The sequence below is a fragment of the Melitaea cinxia genome, chromosome 18, assembly GCF_905220565.1.
Source record: "Melitaea cinxia chromosome 18, ilMelCinx1.1, whole genome shotgun sequence".
Classification (NCBI taxonomy): domain Eukaryota; kingdom Metazoa; phylum Arthropoda; class Insecta; order Lepidoptera; family Nymphalidae; genus Melitaea; species Melitaea cinxia.
This window is the reverse complement of record NC_059411.1, coordinates 7,459,140-7,481,145: the sequence shown is the minus strand read 5'-3', so window position 1 is coordinate 7,481,145 and position 22,006 is coordinate 7,459,140. Positions and strand designations below refer to the sequence as shown.

Sequence of the window (22,006 nt, the reverse complement as noted above, 5' to 3'; positions counted from 1 at the left end):
GGCACCGCCAACAAACAGTAATCATTCGATACATATATATTTAACATACCGTTTTAAATAAATATAATAATTATCTCTAGTTTCAATATTAGTTTTGTCAACTCCAATTAGTGGAAAAAAGACAATAAAAGCGACAATTCAGTCATTAAGATATTTAATTAGCAGAATATTTGATAAAAACAATACACGATCACCATTTTTGAATAATGAAATTATGTTTCAAAAATCCGAACTGTATTTATTGTATATTCTAGTAAAATAATAATCAAACAACAAGAAGTAATACGAAGCAAAATTAAAAAAAGGTCAAAACTCAACACGAAGTGTACAAAATTACGTAACTCGTGTGCAAATACTCACAGACAACATTCAGTTTGAAGGAATCCTCAATGCTCTGTCCAGGCAAAGCGTTGTTGTCCGCTTGGCATTTAATTTGCACGCCGTCGTCCTCAGGCATCGGCGTAAATTGCAAGGTACTGCTCACCCACGTGTCGTTCATTGCATCTACTATCTAAAAATTACATTTTGAGTTTCTTCACACGTGTATGACTTCATATATACATATACTATAATATTATCCAGAGTAAAGATTTGTATTTTTATGTTTTGAATATTTGTAATGGATGAAAATTGTTTACTAGGAGAATACTACATTACCACATCAACAAACATAAGCCAAAAAAGAGCAAAAGGTACATCTCAATACTGATTTTGTGTGTTTTTTATTGTTTAGCCTTAGTGAGTTCGTTAGTTTGTGTTTGAAACTTAGTCATCTTTCAGACCAAGCTAATTTGTATTATGAAAAAATCCGTTCCAAAATCAAAAATATTTGGACAAATTAGTTAACGTATTAATAGCACATTACTTGCATGAACCTTACTAAAAACATATTTTAAGACTAACGATACGGAAGGCGCATTTTTTCTGATATAAGTCAGACACGTTGTAATTACGAAGTATTAACAGAACTTGCAAAAATAAACTACGCTTCATTAATATAATAATTTTTTATTTTTAATTTCACCACCAATTTACTCGAATAATAGACTCAAAATTAAGTTCAGTTTGAGTACCTGCTCAGGCTTGGCTATTAGTAATTCGTGGACGTTGAACGGACACTATAGAAACACATTGACACGAACTTTAGATAAATGAAATTTGTAATAAAATATAATTATTTTAATTTTGTAAGTTTATAAATAACATAAATATCATCAGCATATAATATAATTGTGTTTGCTGGCAAACGAAAAAAACCGACTTCAATTCCATCGACAAGTAATACAACGTAGGTAGACGGAAAAATAGTCAAGTAAATACGTATTATCAAAGATTACTCAAAAAATTATAATCAGATCTCGATGAAATTTAAATGTGACCGCATGATAAACATCGGCTTTCGATTAAATTAAAAATCGTCAAAATCGGTACACCAGTATAAAGTTATGCGGATTTTTCCCTCGATTTCTCTGGGATCCCACCCTCAGATCGTGATTTTCTTATCATGGTACCACACCTAGGATATCTACTCTCCAACAAAAAAAGAATTATCAAAATCGGTTCATAAACGACAAAGTTATCCCCAAACATACATAAAAAAAATAAACGGTCGAATTGAGTAACCTCCTCGTCCTCCTCGGTTAAAAATATTTATCCAACGTTCAGCAGTGGACTGCAATAGGTTGAATTGATATCTACTTTTTGTCATATTTTGTAAATTGAAAGTCATTTTGATTAAGTATATTTAAGTGCGAACACTTAAAATATTTATTTATTCATACTTTCAATGTGTATAGAGTAAATCTAAGATAAATAATAAATATCTACACAATACACTCACGGTCGTCTGTTCCTAAATTAAGCAACTTAATGCTTGTGTTATAAGTAACAGCACACTGGTATAGCTATATATATTTTTTTCTGATAAACTTACTTATAAATAATACATATATAAATAAATAAACAAATGTTTATATTACATCCAGACTCGGGGTGGGAATCGAAACCCACAACCCTCGGAGTAGAAAGCAGGGTCACTACAAAGTGCGAAAACGGGCTAATCAAATAAACCAAGTTAAAAACACTGTTTTATAAACTGTAGAACATACTTTTGAACGAAAATACTACGTAATAACAGTAATTTTAACTAGGTTTTAGATTGGGTCATTTCATATAATAAATTTTTATGTTTATAATTTTATAAGTAAAAATGTTAACTCATTTTAACAGGCAGAGAACGAAAAATAATAGTAAGATTTATTTTTAAAGATTTTTTTACGTTCACGTACATTACACACACATTACATTTTACACATTATACGAAATACAAGATGAAAGGAAAAGCTACAGGAAGGTTACTCAAAAAGTTTAATGTCCATACGAATTTATATTAAAAAGAAAGTCACATATAAAATTGCATGCAAAACTTTAATTGATGTAAAATAAGATAGGTACAGAAAGAAAATCCAACAAAAAAAATTTATAGTTACAATATTTTTACTCTTCTTAAAATAAGAGTATTTTTATTGAACACCGTTTGAATAAAAATAAGAAAAAAAAACACAAAGTCGATCTGGTCGCTCGAAAGGTCATTTCTTCCAGACAACTTTGAGTGGATATAACACACTAACAGCGCTACCTAAACACATGTGTTGCGAATAAACTCACTTTTCCCCTCTTAAATTTTCTATTGTCCTTGAACCAGGTCAGCTGCGCCGGGGGGCGACTCCCCTCTGACACGCACGATAAGCTGACGTACCGCTCAGAAGATAACGTCACGGGCTTGTTCTGTATCTGGACTAACGTCGGTTTCACTGTAACAAATGTGTTTTGATTCGGCTTTTGTTTTCTCATATGTGCAGCCCTTTAGCGAATTACATAATTCACATTTAATACGCTTTCGAATTTACTCAAGCAGATATGATAATTGTGATTAGCTTTACTCTTGCGAATGTTTAATTATATTAAGTTTTTTTTCAATAGGTAGTTAACATCCAGATACAAAATTTTATTTCAAATACGTTAAAATATATATAAATAGGCGGACTTATGTTTATAGGAAAATTATAAACAGTAATTATAAAATCTGACACACACCAATACAACACACACACATACACACAATCAAAAGTAACTATCACCGAAATTTTATTTCGAGAAAATTAATTTTATCTCCAATTGTAAATACTTTATAATGAGAGTAATAAAATTGTCGTTGTAATCTCGTTCGGTAACTTCGTTAATTAAGTTTAAAACTTAATTTATTATATGTATTAAAATATTGAAACATATCGACGTCAGAGGGAAACGTTTCTCGTTAATGACGTTAAGTACCAAAAACTGATATAAATCATTATATCAAAAGGTTCATATTATACAGTGAAGTTTAAAATGTGTTTTATAATCATAATACATCTAGAAAAACAGCAAAAACAGCACGGTATCAATGACTCTAGGATCTCATTTTAAAATTAATTAATTCTCAGTACTCATGCAAATTGTATCCACTTTTATTTAAAAGAGAAACTGTCGAGTTTCTTGTTGGCTCTCCGTGGAATCAGAAGCGCTTGACGCTTCAAAAGCACTTGTAAGACTTTTTAAATTATATAAAAAAAAGTATAGTACATATTTTATGTATACGCACGATTCATTTCCAGTCTGACAGTTTTTTCTTGGGGGCTAACAAGGTTCGTGTTCGATGCTCGGCATTTGAAGGTTGTGTTCAAGTGGCTTCTCTTCACGTGAGGTAGTTCCAACTTGTTGACGACTACATGTGTGTCCGTCTTCTCTCCTATGTACTGAGGTGCTGGTGTACCATCGATTAGCCATATTACAGTTGGAGCTGGGCGACCTGTCAAGTAAACGTTTGGTTAACTTGATTACTTCTCGAACTTTTGTTAATAATAATTATGATTGATTGTATTGTAATTGAAATAATACAAGTCTACTTATTTTATTTTATTAACATTGATAGATTAAGCAAGTACAAATTCAATAGACATATATATGAATAACAGTGAAAATGTTTTAGGTAATTTCTCTAAGTGAATTTGATGAAAATTTTATACTTTATAAACCCAGATCAATTTATACGAAACAAGTTTTAGTTTTTGATATCAATGTAAGAGTGACTTCAATCCAGTCACAAACAAATTTATATATAAATAGCTACGCTCGTGACTTCGTCCGCGTGGATTAGTGATTTTACACATTCAACGTGATTCTTCAAATTGGCATAACTTTTTTTATTTGTGAACCGATAGACATGAAACAAACACTAAATGTTAAGCTAAGCTTGCCACAATATATTAATGAAAACCAAATCTAAATCGGATAAGCCGTTTCTGAGATTAGTTTGTACAAACGCACAAACAAACAGACAAGCAGACAAAATTTCTGACAGTCATTGTTTTAGGTGCTATTTGCGTTAATAATGGTCCCAATAATATTTTTTCTCATATATCTTAAATGTACAGACAGCGAACCGTTACATTTTTATCATATATTTGATTGGAAAAAAAAATAATGATACATTTTATGTTGAAAGGATCCTGAAACAAGCGAGAATTAGCGTGTTGCTGCGTGCCGAAATCGTGTTAAACGCGGTCAATTTGGTGTTTTACGATTAAATATCGCAAGTTAAGTAACCTTTACCATTCTTTTGTCGAGTTTCCTATTTCATTATTGTTTCATAAATCGTACTGCATAAAATGGATTAAAACAAAAATTGTTTATATTATATTGTTGTGCAGATATCTATTTTCAACGTTGTAATTATTTTTCTTTTTAATTCATTTTTTATTTGTATTTTATTATTTGTCTTAAAGCTAATCATCTCTGTAACTTTTGTTATGCGTCTTGTCAGTTAGATGGATGTAAGCAGTGTGTTTGTACGTCACAAATAAAAAAGATCATTTCATTTGATTACTCAATTTTTCACAATTTTTATTGATGGTTTATGAAGCGATTCATATCTATACAAATAAATAAAATTGGAGTGTCTGTTTGTAATATTAAAACAACTATCATGATCTTTACACAATATAACTGAGGTAGGGCGTAGCTGGAATTTCCTGCTCAAAATATCGAGCAGCCCGACTGCGGGTAGTACTTCGACCTTTCAGAAGATCACAGCTAAATAATACTGTTTTCAAGCAGTATTGTGTTCCTGTTGGTAAGTAAGGTGACCAGAGCTCCTGGGGAGATTGGGGATTAAGTCGGCAATGCGCTTGCGATGCTTCTGGTGTTGCAGGCATCTGTTAGCTACGGTAATCTCGTACCATCAGGTGAGCCGTACACTTGTTTGCCGAATACATATACCAAAATAACATTTTTTTTCAGTTTCTGTCTGTCTGTATGTCTGTCTATTTGTTTCGGCTAATCTCTGAAACGGCTGGACCGATTTTGACTTTCAGTGGCAGATAGCTGAAATAGTAAGGAGTAACTTAGACTATTATATTATTTTAGATATTTATTTATTTTGTAACTACGAACTGAACAATATTTGTTTTGTTAAATTGCACGCGGACGAAGTCGCGGGCACAGCTAGTTGCATATATAATTATATTATTGCATTTACCTAATAGAATTTACTAACTTATATCATTATTGAAAATATTACCGGAACGTATTTTAAAACTTGAGCCAATTCAATACTAATTCAGAGAATAACTTAGTGTGAGTTTACTTCATCTATTACGCCTCAATGTGCTTTCAAGTCTCATCATTTGGCAAGATTTGCTAATATTATCCTTCGGAGTAGACTAGATTTGGCCAAGTGTTTGGCTATAGGCCAACTCTAGGTAGATAATGAAAGCCATGTGGACATCTAAACAATAGTCTAGTGAACCATATTGTTCTTCGCCACAAATAAGATAAAGTAATATTAAATATATGTACACGAATATTCATGATCATAGACCTCAATTGTTTTATCTTATGTTTCGTTGTTTTATCATTTCAAGTGAATAGGATACAAGTGGACAAAGAACTTGATGTAAAAAAAAAGGATTATATTTCAATCTGAAGTCGTGCTGTTTTTATTATTTAATATTCTCACTAGATATTTTATTTCCATCTCAATAGTCGACGAGAAAATAGGTACAACATATTATTGAATTATTGAAAATATTTTGCATGGAATAAAAATAGTATAATGATATCAAATCTACACGGAAAAACAGAAGCACATAATTTCTATATTCACTTCCGTTTCTTACGCACTAACAATCAAAGTACTTAAACAACCGCAATGACAGTATCGGCGGTATATTGTTATGATTATTATGAAAACAAATATTAAACTCTTCTGAGGGTTGATAATTTATATGTGGTTATCGTCTAAATCGCGCTAGAAATTATATACAAATATTTTTTTCTCTACGTGTATATTATATTCACCTACAGTACCCTAAAGTATAAAGACTTCGATTCTGCTTGTAATCATAAACGCTTGATAATTTTATATAGGGAAATTATCCACCAAATAGCAGCTGAAACGCGAAACGGATTAAACCTTAATCGACTCGTGTCATTGTATAAGTCAATAGGAATTTGCCCTGCAGAAGGACATATTCAATTTAGTTTAGTAAACTGTAAATACGAGAGGCTGTCTAACTGATCAGAATCATTAATAAAACATTCAAGATCAAGCAAATCAAATGTATTTTCAAATCAGTGCCTATATGAAGTTAAAACACATAATTACGGCTAAATGGAACTGTCAACTACAAGCCCACAGAGGTAGACGTGTCTTGTGTTTGTCATCCATTAACCGTGAGACTATTCAAGATATTTATTTATATACTGATTTTACTTTTAGGAAACTTATATATTACTATTTATGTCTAAGTGGAAAAGTACTAACGTAAGCAAAGCACCTTAGTTTTGCTTTATTTGTTTTTATTTGCTTCGTAACTTATTTTATCAAAACGATGTAAAATAACATTTTCATTGAGACACAGCAGGAAATTTCCTATTCAAAATCTAGATCAGCCAACCTGGGTCACCACAACCTTACAGAAGATCACAGCCAAATAAAACCGCTTTCGAATAGCGCTGCGTTTCTGTGGCGAATAGGGCTGACAGAGTTTATGGGGAGTATCGGGGGTAGAGCTGTCAATGCGCTTACGATTCTTCTGGCGTTGAAGGCATTCATAGGTTAAGCTTATCGTTTACTTGCCGTAAACTTGTTTGCCACCGTATTGGTAAAAAAAATTAAAAAAAAAATCAAATTTTAAATATAATACATCGCATGAGATCGCATTAAAACGCTAAGAATAGAGGAAGTCTACCTTTTTCTTGATTACGTTATCGTGGTACTTTGACCCAAGTATTGATCATTCCACGTCACTTATTCCTAACAAACTTATCTACTTGTTTCTTTGAAACTTCCATAGTTATTATTATATATCTATTTATCAAACGTACTTTTACATTAAAACTTTGTTTTCTTAATTCCTTTAGTTCAACACGAACTTTCGATATTAAGGAAAGGTTAGATATACTGTAAATATCGTACGTTAATGTATTGTTAATTTTTGATTTGATTATATATCTCTGTACGCCGAACGATCTACTTCGATATTTATATATATATCACCATCTTCCTGCCCTTATCCCACTTATGTAGGGTCGGCACAACATGTTTTCCTCTTCCATTCCTCTCTATTATACCTTACTTCAGCGCTCACTCCTTTCTTTCTCATGTCTTCACCCACACAATCCATCCTTTGCTTTTTATTCTGTCGATCGCTCTTCGTCCTTCGTCATTCATTCCTAACATTCTTTTACCAATATAGCGTTCATCCTTCCTCATGACTGCTGACTGGTGCTACTTTCAAACTTTCCCTTATATACTCATTTCTAATCCGGTCTTTCCTCGTCATTCCACACATCCATCTCAACATTCTTATCTCGGCTGCGTGCACTCTTGTTATCTATAATATAAAAATGAGTCGCCGAATGTGTTGCTAAGCGCAAAACTCGAGAACGGTTGGACCGATTTCTCTAATTCTTTTTTTAAAATATTCCTTGAAGTACGAGGATGGTTCTTACGGAGAGAAAAATTCTAAAAAAAAAAATTAAGTTTCCTGAAAAAGTCTAAAAACAACACTTTTCTATACTCCCATACAAAAGATTTGTGATAATACTTAAAAGTCAATTTGAACTTTAATACCATACGATAAAGTTTGTGTTAGGCGATACGAAGTTCGCCGGGTCAGCTAGTGTATATATATATATATATACATATATATATACACTAGCTGACTGCTGATATATATATATATATATATATATATATATATACACCACCAACAATACCAATTGTGTGTGTATATACACAAACGTATATATACACACACACATATTCGGTACGGTTCGGTACACATATACGGTATACACACACACAATTGGTAATCAATTATACGAATGATTCCAAAATTTGTTGCTAAGTAGGTACATGTTAAGAAGCTTTTTTTAATTGATTTTAGGTTGGTTTAACTGTGTGTTGTTATTTTTTCTCACGTTTGTAACTCGATTACAATGATCCTTTTTAACAGCATAGATTCGTTATGTAGCAAATGTTTTAGTAAATTAAAATAGATTATATTTTAACACAATACATAGTTTAGTATTTAATTATTATCTATACTGATATTATAAACAGGAAAGGCTTTATTGTTTGTTTGTTTGCATTGAATAAACTCCGAAACTACTGAACCGATTTTCAAAATTCTTTCACTGTTGGGAAGCTGCTTTATCCACGGGCGATGATATATACGCGGACTATATTATATTTTCAAAAAAATTAGAGAAAAAAAATTATTGGAAATTTTCGTTAAATACTCGTGCGAAGCCGGGGCGGGATGCTAGTTTATAATAAATGAGTACCTAAAATTGTATTGTATATCATGAACAACTTTTAGGTTGAGACACTAAATAATTAAGTTTATCCTTTATTTATCTGATCTGGCAACATGGTGAATAGTAATCACTTTAGACAGTTTCAAGTTTCGGATAGACAACAGAATTTACATAGAATACATTATTTAAATTACAGTTACATATAACACAAATTGTTCGTTCTGTTTCGTGTTAATCTTGTCCCTATTTGATGTAACCAAACGGTAAAATATTACTGTGAATCAGTATGAAAATAATATTATATATATAATAAAAATATGTATATGTAATTATTATAATAACATATGTATAACAAGAAAAGCCTTTTGTTTCTGTTATAAAAGAAAAAAATTGAATTGATAAGAAGGAGATATGTTCCTACAATATTTGTTTTAAATACGCAACAACTCAAAAGCTATAATTATACTTTATCAGTCAGTCTTAACGACGACGCGTTGGCGCAACACTGGCACCGCCACTGCACCCACGGCCAACCTAAATGTTTGTCTAGGTCGCAATTGGAGCTATTGAAATTGACCAGCTACTGAAAAAAAATCTTCTGATAGGTACCCAAGCGACACGTATGAAGTTCAGTTTTATACTATGACGTAAGTTTAGTTACAATAGTTTGTGGCTCTGGTTACGTGATATCTAATATTACTTCGAACAGAATGTTAAAAAAATTACGCACAAGAAATGATGTATGTTAGTTGCCACTTTTTACGCCTTTGATACATGGTACCCGGCGAATTAACCATGAATTGAACTTCATATTTGGCCATTGCTTCAACCTGTGTTGGGAGCATGCGTTGAGAAACTTTCAGCTTTTATAAAATGACGAAGGTCTGGCCCTCACGGGCTCTTGGGTTATTAGTAGAAAGCGGTTATTTTAATATTCATACAGACACTCCAATTTTATTTATTTGTATAGATAGTCAGTAATTGAGTTTACAATCACATAAAAAATAAATAAACTGGTAAGTTTATTTGTAACAACTTCATGTTAACACTAATCGCGCTTCAGTCTGTAATATCCCACTGCTGGGCATAGCTCTCTTTCGCCATTTAGGAGAAGGATCAGAGCTTAATCCACCACGCTGCTCCAATGCGGGTGGGCGGATATTCCCTCCTATGAGTAACGATCGCTATCATCTAAGATAGCTATTAGAAAAGCGCGATTAAATTACCAGCGTAACTTATTCCAATAAAATATATTTTCATTTAAATATTTAAATTGTAATATCTACCGATATTGAACTAAATAGATTTAAAGCTGAACGTATAATTTGTCTATTAAATTATATCATGAAAACGATCCAGCGATTTCGACCGCAGAGCGGTGCGAAATGACAAACCCTCTAATCCGAAGGCCGTGCATAATTCTGACTACGAACATTAAGCTCCCTTGGATTAGCAACTGTTTATACAGGAAGATTTTGAACTTTCCGTAACGTTATTGGTCTTTTCAAAACATCACGTAAACAACTTTATAATTGGCGACTTTTAATTATGAGTTTATTTTATTAGCTTGAGTTTTGCTAATGCGAGCGAAACGTTTCAACAATCAAAGTCAACGTTTTTCAATAATTATAATAATGACGGAGTTATTTTTAAACTTCGAGGAGCAATTAAAAAGTAATAATTATTGGAGTGTTAAATTTATTGATATCACTTATACAAAATGTTATAAAGAATTATACTTTTAGATACTCGTATAAAATATATGAAATAAGTTTGCTACATCATTTGTACATAAATGGAATTATTGTTTTGCCATATATGTTATTATCCCTTTAATTCCCCCCCTTATAGCTCAGGGGTATAAAAAATAGATGTTGGCCGATTCTCACACCTACCCGATATGCTCACTTTCATAAAAATCGGTCCAGCAGTTTTGGAGAAGTATGGTAACTTACATTGTGACACGAGAATTTCATATATAAGAATATTTGTTATAAGAAGGTCTTGTGACTAAATGTTTATGTAATATCTAGTATCTATTTTGATTATTAAATTGTTGTTATATGTTGAGACATAGCAGCGAAGTGAGGATAAACAAATTTAATCAAATATCAATTAGTTCACAAAAACTTAATTTCTTTTATATTTCGACTTCTAGAATATTAATAATTTATTCATTCATTATAATTATTCACGAGTGTAATATAAAACTTATCTATCAGCTTCATTCTAAAATAATACAAAGTTATTGATCGAAATGTGTGATCGAATTGGACCAATAGATATTCCAATAGAAGACAATATAAAATATAATATTTTATCTTAAAGGTCTGCAGTACTTATTGTCTAACTTAATTTTCACAAGTTTTGTATAAATGCCAAATGTAAAGGTATAAATTTGAAACAACCGAATTTACGATAACCTTCCAGTTTAATTTATACTAAGATTTTTCCAAATTGCGTATTAATTATAACGGTATAAAAAAAACACAAAAATTGTGTACAGTTGTAGACATAAGCCTAATCACTTCAGCCTATCGCAGTCCACTGCTGGACATAGGCCTCCCAAGTTTGCGCCAAAAATAGCGTGAACTCATGTGTGTTGCGCATTGTCACCACGCTGGGCAAGCTGGTGACCGTAGGACTAGCTTTGTCGCACTGAAGTCGCTAATCCCTTACTTATACCCCTACTAATATTATGAATGTGAATATAAGTTTGTTTGTTACGCTTTCACGCGAAAACTACTCAACTGATCATCATGAAACTTTGTACACATATTCTTGGAGGTATTAAAAGTAACATAGGATACTTTTTATAAAAAAAAAATACAATGCGAGCGAAGCCACGGGTTTTACTATTATTACGTAATCGTTTTTAATTATTACAAGTCCTAGAAATCATTTCTGAAAAAATTATAGAGATTGTTTAAGAAGCCATTATATAACATCAGCACGATTTTAAATGGCATTATTTAATTATCTAATTAAAATTTCCAATTTGTTACCCAATTATAATCTTCAGTTTGTATGTCATCAATATTTCTTGTATCAGTAAAATGAATAATCCATTACAAAAGCACCACACCCGAATACTAAAATGATAGTAAGAGTATTTCGTGTTAGGGGATCCCTTCACACCCTTCGGCGATGGATAACTTTACGGTGGTGCCATTTGGAGCCGATCTCAGAGTGACTTATCGGCAAGTTTAAGCGCAATATATCAAAGTAATCGGTTTAATTTCTCATCTCGCACTCTAGAGAGGAATTTATGCTTATTTCTTGAGCGATACTGTCCTGATGAGGAATAATGGGCTGTTTATTTAGTTGCTATTTTCAGAGATAGATGATTCCAATTCGAGTGTTGGAAAAGTTGTAAAATTAATAACAATTATACTGGTACAGGTGTGTATACAATCGTCAAATTAAATTAAAATACTTTTATAATGAGCATAAAGTATATTAATTGCACAGTTTTATATAAACGTTTTCGAAAAGAGGTAAGCTAAAACGAAATAAAGTAAATTGGGTTAAGTCGAGCCCGGACAGAATATACTCGTAGTTTAACTTAGTAACATGAAGCGAGGAATAGTGAGCCTATGAGAATGGCTAACACGTATAAAATGTGCCACATGTGTTCGAAACCGCTTCGAGATCCCAAACCACTTAGTCTTTTAGTAGTAAACGTGAAAGATTATAAAGCATTTATTTTACCGTAATCGTTTGTGTATAGCTTTATGTATTTAGAAAAAGGTTTCATTTTAAATTTTAATATCTTAATTATGTTGTCTAGTTTTTTTTAAAATTAATTTTGTAACTTTTACATATAAACAGTATCTATATAACGCTCTAATGCATATGGTAATTCCTTCACTACTAAAGTGATCAAACTTTGGAATTCCCTGCCCAATAACATCCGTCAAGCAGTCTATAAATATTTTTAAGAATCGTTTGCACAAATACTACTTAACTCTTACATAGTTTTTAATATATGTATTCTATTGGTATATTTTTTTTATATGTATGTTCGTATTAATATATTTTGTATGTATTTACATATGTTTGTATATGTTTATGTAGGTATATACCGTTTAAATGTATGAATATTGTATTATATAACAAGATTTAGTACTTTAAATTGATTTACTTATGTGTAATAAACTTGCGTTATCGATTGCGCACTACTACCAACATATTTTTATTATACTACTTTTATTAAAGGTTGCCTGGAAGAGATCGCTATCAGCGATAATGCCGCCTTTGCATACATTATTTGTTTTTGTATCTACTCATTCTAAAATGTATCATTTTTTGTGTGTGCAATAAAGTTTAATAAATATTAAAAAAAAAAAAAAAATAGTAAAAGTATAACTATATATTTTTATTATATATTTTGAAAAAAAAATGATAAAGATTGTTAACATTAGCAACTCTAGCATTTAGTTGGTGTGATTAGTTTTTTAGTTTAGTGGTAAAATTTTTATTTTCCTTATTAATAATAGATGTAAAGTGTCTTTAACAAAACCTATACCTACTAGTAAATAATTCTTTTGAGTTAATATTTTAATGTCATAACTTTTGTGTGTACATTCAAGAATAAAAAGTAAATAAACAATCGTAACACACCCAACGTGTCCCAAATAAAATTAGGGTCCAGTGTAGGGGCCCGGAAACACATAAAACACAAACACAACTCCTCAGACCGCAAAAAAGATCTATATAGCCTATAAAGATATTTATCGAGTGAGAAGTGGCCTGGAGACCGTTAACACTATCAATTGATTAACACATAAATAATTAAATAAGAGATTGCAACTAGACTATTACTGGATTATTTTCTAAAATAATGTGATACAAAACAAAATGTTTTCTTTAATTGTAAAATAATAATAATAATAAATGTTATCTTTAGTATACTCACACAATCTATTGGTCCAAAGGTAAAAAGCTTAATGCCCGTATATTATGCAGGAGCTGACTAACATTTGTATTTATATATTTATCAACAAATGTTACTATCAATTATGATACATAAAATAAAGATCTTATTTTATGGATATTAAAAAATATATATTGTTCGTTACAACAAAATTTAGCCTGCATTTATCTAATTAAAATTTTTAAAAGAATGACAATTTAAAATTATCTACAGTTTCATTAAGATGAACATGTACTATCATAAAGATTTACTTTGACCGGGTACTTCATATGTATACATACCTCCCCTGACCTCACAAACCAGGACGAGCTCGTTACCCTCCTCTAGAGGGCCCACTACTCCGGAAACATCGCGCCCTGACTTGTCGTATAATATTAGCTGGTGCGGTGGTACTGCAACAGAAAACAAATGTTTATTAATAAATTAATTTCGTAAATTTTGTAGAAATTGTCTTTTACGGTCAAAATCAAAAATCAAAATACAAAATTAGTTTATTAAAGTACGCTTAATCCTCGCTATGTATATTATTAAAGTGAATCCGCGTGGATCGTTTTATACCATAAAAATGGAAATAAGAACAATCTGAAATAGTATTACGTTACTTATCTTGTGAAAACGACTAGTCATAAGAAGTCATGCCTTAGGTATATAACAGATACGGTACATGACAAGTGAATGCGGTCGTCAGGCATTAGCTTAGTTCAGTAATTATAACATGCTATGAGACCACATTTTTACTTTTTTGCTTTTAATCCAGTTGAATATAAATACGTATAAAAATGTAAAGGAAAAATTATAAAACATAAAATGTAACTTTGTAATGAAAGTTCTAAAGCTTATTTTAAAGCCACTTATAAAACTGAGGAGTTTTTTAAGTGGCTTAAAATTAATCTCACAGAGGTTAAAATCTTAAAATCTCATAATTAATGGAGTAAAATGTGACAGAAGTATTTCAATTTACGAAAAGACAAACTAAATATGCCTATTAAAATTTGATGAGATACTTAAGTTAAGCGGATTCAAGTACAACGTTTATAGTTTCAATTATAGCTCTAATTATCATTTTAATTATATCAAATGTTGGCACTTATGGCGACTATTTTTTGCTACAAATTTTCAAATATAACGGCTTGAAGGTAGATCATTTTTTGATCGTAGCCATGTCATAGTTTATCTTTTTAACCAACGAAAAAAAAAATGGAAAAGGTTCTCTAGTCAACACATAACAACATAGTCACACACACACATCTCTCACATCATCATCACTCTTATATAGTTTATAGTTATATATATAGTTTATTAGATTCAGTTATTTGAATTTATAATTTATATTCTAACACAATCTAAAATCGTTTAATATTCTAAAAATTTACACGTACATTTTATTCGTAAAAAATATTTCTATCAAAATATGTATAGTAGTTTTTCGATAAAATATAAAATAGATAAATATTTAACCCGTAATTATTATTGAAATGACTTAAATATTAATGGTAATAAAATACCTTTGATTAACGTAGAATATTTCAATATAACATAACAATTTTGAAAAAACACATTCCAATATGTTACTAATTCCTATTTCAGGTAAGTCAATACAAATTTAGTGCAATATTGTCTTTAGTAAAACGATATTAAAGCATTCCTTTATCACAAATAAACAGTATAACAGAGAAACATTTATGGCGCGCATACCAACATTCTATAAGGGCAATTTTTTATTTTGTTGTCGATATTGCAAAAAGGTTAATTTTAAAAAAAGTTCGTATTTGTGAGGATAAAATAACTAAGTTTGATGTGTTAACAAGGAAAGTACGTAAAAAGGCAAGAAAATCTACAAATTAATCAATATTTTATGAAATAACTGAATTTTCCTTTCCTTTATTGGGAGTTATTAATCCATTGAGTTACGAAATGTTAAATATTATAAACCCTATAATATAACTCAGTATGCTTAAATGAAAGGTTTTATTTTAGAAATAATAAAGTACTTTTCAATAATCATCAAAGAATACCAAGAAAAGAAAGAAAGATAGCTGAGTATTGATATCAGTAATTCCTTTGAGTTACATTACTGATATGGCCTAACTATTATAATTCGCATAGCTATTAAGTTAAAAAAGCTCAATATCAAATATTATAATTATCTATAAACCAACATCTTCTAATATTAAATAACAATCGTAAAAAAGTCGTAGTAAACGTAGGTATAACACAAATTAATATTATTTACTTACTAAAGTAGAGGACAATTTCTCAGTGGAACGTAACAAAATTGTAAGGCAATGTTCACTATGGCTACCAAAATGACTATAGATTTAAAGTTATAAAAATAAATGTCAACTTTTAAATTAACAAAAACAATTTATTCTTCTCATAAAGAAAATTGAGTAGAAAAAAATTAAACAAACAAAATTAACGTAGGTTTTGCCTCATTTTTATCAATGTTCTTAGTCTAACTAAATTCTGAAAAGTAATCAAATTATATTTAAAAAAAAATCCGTTACTTACAATTACAAATAAAATCTTTTAATTTATTATGGCACAAACAATCTGACAGTTGACTTAGATCAGATGTTACCTACTTATTCTATCAGTCTTCAAATAAGAAAGTTATTTTAAGATCAACTAATACTTATTCTCTAATCCTCGAATCATTACAATTATAATTAATCAGTCTTAGGTTTTAGGCCATACCTACTCATACCTACTCGTGCCAACTCGTCTAGGCATTATAAAAAATATTTTACTCACTTCTGCACACATGTATCACAGACATAAACATCATCAACTTCTAATTTTGAACTTGTGATGCACTTTCCACAGTAAAATAGTTCACATTTAGAACATTTCGTTATGCAATTATAAAAAAGATAAATATTTTTACATTTGTTGCACGACGCAGTACGTTTAATCGTCGTTTTAAGTGCTCTTGAACTTAATAGATTTTGTTCAGTTTTACTTTTGACGATCTTCATTTTATTTGGTGTTAATAATATCCTATTCTTTAATATTTCAATTTTAACTTTTTTTAGAACAGGCTCAGCAGAGGAACATGCTACCGTTGAAACACGCTTATTTCTTGGTCTCGGAGTTTCCTCTATCATTCATCTGGATAAAAGTTTTGTCTGCAACATGGACAGTTTCAAAAGGCTTTGAGATTATATAATTATCAAACAATAGTTGAAATTTACGGTCTGCAGTATTGTCCGTGCTAGATGTCGTAGTCGCATCGTCGTTTGGATCAAAATAGGGGAGGTCGTAAGTAGCATTTATGAGTTTTTTTTCTTCCTCATCCAGCATCAAGTCTATTACAATCCCATCTAAATCTTCTGGTGTGGTGTGTGCCGGGTAGTTATGATAATAACATCATGAGCATATATGACGTCGTCAACATTTTGCAAATTTGTATCTATGTTCATAATATCAGAATTCACAGGAATTGGTAAGTCAGCTTGATTGATGTCCACATTTTCCTTGTTAGAAGCCAGTACATCAGGAATTCTAGGTTTTGGTAAGCAGTCTAAATTGTCAACATGAATATCAGCTGCAAATGTAATCACCTCAAAATCAGAATTACACTTCTTGGAGACTTTTGGAAAAGATTTTTCTTTCTTTTTAATGTTTAGTGAATACTTGGGACAGTTTTTTCCGTCAGTTTCAGCATCATCAGAGATATCAATAACTACAGACTCGGAATTAGCAACTTCCAGGGAAGATATGTTGTTAAAAGTTTTTTATAGATATTTACTAGTTTTGTCAATTTTTGGTTTATTTTTAAAGCAGTCTTATAATTCTTAATCAATTTACTTTGGTTTACTATTTTTTGGTTTCTTAGTACCTTTATCTTCCTGAACTGGAAGCTGTTTTTTCTTTTGTTTTTGCTTACGTTTCTGATTACTCCAAATTTTTCGTTGCTTTTCCTTTTCCTTCTCCGTCAGATCTTTAACTGTTTTGCTTTTAGATTTTACATATTCAGCGTGTTTCTTTTTAATACTTTCCAATTTTTCTGGATTTAGTTTTAGTCGTTCTCGATACCTCTTCATACGTTCTGCTGGTGTCAAAGCCATTTTTGTAAAACTTTATTGTCTAAAACAAAATTATTAAGTAATATAGTAATATTTTTATATAAAACACGCGGACAAAAGTCGTAATAATACTTTATGACACCTTAGTGAAAAATAATAATTTTACGTACATGTATCGCGCCTTTACCCTTACATTGAGTTACAATTCGTTCCACTGAGTTACAAAATTTCTCAATGGAACGTAACGTTTTGGGTGAGTATACAAAACTATTACTTAAATATTCAATGTTAAACTTGCAATTAAACTTGTTTAGCGATAATTTAGGAATAAACACAATAAGAAATCAGTTGCTTTCAAGCAAGTACATAAAATCATGCAATCCACCCGAGAAAACTACGTTTTTAAATGGAACAAAATTTTTACACTGCAACACGTCTTCTCGCCCAGCCGTTAGTTTTTGTAATCTAACGCTTTGCTTTCAATATTGCGGACAAATCAGACTGTTTAAGAGTATTTCCATTTAAAAGAAAAGGATATTATTTGGTAGTTTTTGAAGAGAGGTAAGAAAATAACGTAACTCAATAGGAATTTCTACCAAGTTAGATTTTGTGCCCTAGAAATTAATCGTAATTAATTTTGTTTAATATTAAAATAAACGAACGTGTGTTATTAAAATCATTTTAAGATAAATATTCCTTTCTTTGGAGATATAATACTCCATCACATGCTTTTTTAAAAACATTTTTTAAGGTGAAACATTATGGCCAGTGTGTGGTAGGACATAGGTTTAATAACCATTTAGTAATCATAAATAAAGTAATTTTATTTAAAAAATTGAGTAACACTAATAATTTGTATAAATTCCGAAAGCCAATAAAGTCTACTACAAAGACAAAATCAAACGTTTAAACTAAACACATTAAATGTTTAAGAAATACCCTATGAACTGGGTAGGACATGCATAAAAATCATACTGACAATGAAATAAAAAATTGCCCATAAAGGGAATCGAGCCAATGATGCGGAAGTGGGTAGGTCAACTAGACTGTTGCAAATGGAGATAATGTTTATTTTAATATCTTTTTTAACGAGAATAAACAATACGTTAGGTCATTAATCTTTATCTATAGTATAGTTATGATTTGAGGACTGCTCTGGTGTAATGATGCGTACATTTATAGTACATTTAAAGGAGTAAAACAGGGGTTGAAAGTTTGTATGGTATGTTCGTAATTTTTTAAGTTAAAAGCATGAAACTTTATAATGGCCTGATGACTAAAAATTGATAAATAATTAATTCAGTGTTTGTGAAAGTTAGGTTAAAGATTAAAATAGGAGTAGCAAGTTTTTACGCAAAGTGCGTCATTTTTGATGAATAGAAAATTAATTTTTGGTCTTCTGATAAAAAAATACCTGTACACGTGTCGTGCCTTAGTGGTAATTCTACCATTACAGGGATGAAATAGAGGATGAAAATTTGAATGGAAGATCGTAATTTTTTCGTTAAGAGTACAAAACTTTAAGGATATCCACCAAAAACGTACTTTAGCGTTTGCGGGGACTAAACGGGGTGAGTAATAATACTCAATTTTCAAATACAGGTTTTTTTTTTTTTTTTTTTAGGGACTTTGTCTACACAGACATGCCAGCTTCATCATACCCTAATTCTCACTATGTCTATGAAATGGAGAAAGAATCATTGATGATGTAAGATCATTTTAACTAACATATTTGCTGCATCAGACAAAGGTTCTGTTAACACAAAAAAAGTACCTATATCAAATTTATTTATACTAAAACGTTTCATCAATGATTCTCTCTCCGTTTCGTATTTATAACATTCATCATATACTGGTGAGTGTGGTAGTCCATCATTTCTGGAGTAAAAAACATGAAACTTTATCCTTAGACTTTTGATGACAAATACATAAACACATATTTCAATATTTTTAAAAGTCAATGTCTATTGAGGGGGAGGGGACCAGGCTTGACAATTTGTATGAAGGTACATTTTTTCTTTAAAGGTAGATGCAAGAATCCTTATTGACTCCTTTTGAAATTATAAATACCCTTATTCTTAGACCTGGTTAGGAATTGTTTAAAAATAAATAAGTTATTGAATAATAATAAACGCTAATAAACGCTTTACACTAAATTTCAATAACAAAAAAATTAGTAATACTATACATTTAGTAAACTGTGCGATTATTAAGGCAGTTATAATTACTTCACGAATACAACTAACTCAAATTAAATCTCATTTGATTGTAATCTGAACAATACTCATTAGTAAGTTCAGTATAATTTTATTTTTAAATATAATAATAACACTTAGTCATTGGTAATTAGCCAACAGAATACCTACGAAGCAACACTGTAAAATATTACTTTATGGTAGTAAGGGGAAGGCCGTAGTAATCTTTATGAAAATCAATTCTAAGAATGTTTTAAGTATGAGTTGTGTTTCTAAAAAATCTTGACAAATGTTCGTTTGAATTGAAAATATTAATATAATTATGTTGAAACTGTTGTTGCATTAAGAAAAAGTCATCTATCTGTTAAAGAGCTTACTGTTAAAGGACACAGGTATTAAGTTGACCACTGTGGTCAACTTAACATAGGAACGGATCAACTTGTATATGTTGAGAATATTTTATTTTCATTTTATTAATATTTTATAAATTTTTAGCCATTTGATTGCATGAGTTTTAATTTTGTAATTAATTGCTTTAAATTATTATTTAAATCTTTATTTTTGCTTTATGCTTCCTGTTTGTCTTAGTTGTTAGTGGAAACTTCACTGGTTTATGCGATATCTTGTTTATGATTTTTATGTTATGTTGTAGAGTTTGTTTTTTCAAATACCAATAAATTAATATTTGTTTCTTTACTTTTTGTCAATTAATTACTTTGTCACTGCACTGTTCGCGCTTACATACGTACGTTGATACCGTTCCGTTTTCACATATAACATGATTTTATAAAAATTCTTAAAAAATGAGATTCCAAAAATCCTGCTCTTAAAATTATAAAGGATAATAATTAAAAACAAGAATCCAATACGAGAACATAATCGGTAAATATATTTTCATTAAATGAATGCCATTGGATATCAAAACAGAGTTAAACAAAATTCCACACAAATAAACGAACCTTTTCACTACTTACAACAAAAGTGATGAGTTTCGATACAAGCAAAATGTTCTATTGTGTTTATACACTTAATTCTAATACATAAAAGTAGCGATCTCTTTACGATTAAAGCAAACATTTCAATAGCACAGTTTTGTTATTCCTATATTTTGTAGGTAAATGTGTTTTAATTCTTTATATATTAAACATTTCAATGTTTATAACTGTGTAGCTACGTTATATAAGAGATATATTACATAATCAGTCTCTTACAGGGCATAGGTCTCTTTCTCCATGTAGGACATTTGTCTGTCTGTCTGATTGTGGATAATCCACCGCGCTGCTCCACTGCCGGTTGGCGGATATGTTCCCTACGGTGGGTAACGATAGCTATGAGGTGTTTATGACAACAACCGGGACCGGCGGTTTAACGTGCTCTCCGAGGCACAGTGGGGAGATCCACAAGGACAATCAACAAAACCGGAAGGAAATATTTGTACAAATACAAATATCCATCCTGACTGGGAATCGAACCCGAAAACCGTCGGTATTTTAGGCGACTACTCGCACCTCTACAAAGTGTTGAACACAACTCAAAAACACTCAACGAAACATTTATTTCTCACTTCAAATCTTATATAGTTATTCATTCACAATTCAACTACATTAAATACGATATGACACTAATCTCTTATACGCCACTCATCGAGCAGTAACGCTAGCCACACAATAATTAAACAATAACTGCTTCTTCACTAACAAATTATCATATTTATAGGACAACAAGCCCGCCAATACATGACAAATTTGGCGACTGACCAATCAGAAAATTAGTATTAACTATTCAGAAGATGGTGTCTCCATTTTAATGCTTTTCCGGTACTTTAACAAATATTTAATCAGAATAAGAACATTTAAATCATAACAGTATTTATTGCATCTATTTTATTATATATAGGTATAATTAATAAATATGATTGATATTATATTTTATATCAGGCTTTCCTTGTTTGGATCAGACCTGGTCCTGATAGAGCTTGTCGG

The 22,006-nt window shown here is 30.6% G+C and overlaps 1 protein-coding gene across 1 annotated transcript in view; it reads right to left on the bottom strand.

Annotated features, from left to right (window-relative positions):
• LOC123662230 (synaptogenesis protein syg-2-like) overlaps window positions 1-22,006 on the bottom strand; it is a 119,663-nt gene that overhangs the window by 44,352 nt on the left and 53,305 nt on the right. The window contains exons 4-7 of the mRNA XM_045597102.1: window positions 14,083-14,193; window positions 3,644-3,850; window positions 2,668-2,813; window positions 361-511 (exon numbers count right to left, since the gene is read on the bottom strand). Coding sequence (XP_045453058.1) covers window positions 361-511; window positions 2,668-2,813; window positions 3,644-3,850; window positions 14,083-14,193 — 615 coding nt within the window. The remainder of the gene's footprint in view (window positions 1-360; window positions 512-2,667; window positions 2,814-3,643; window positions 3,851-14,082; window positions 14,194-22,006) is intronic.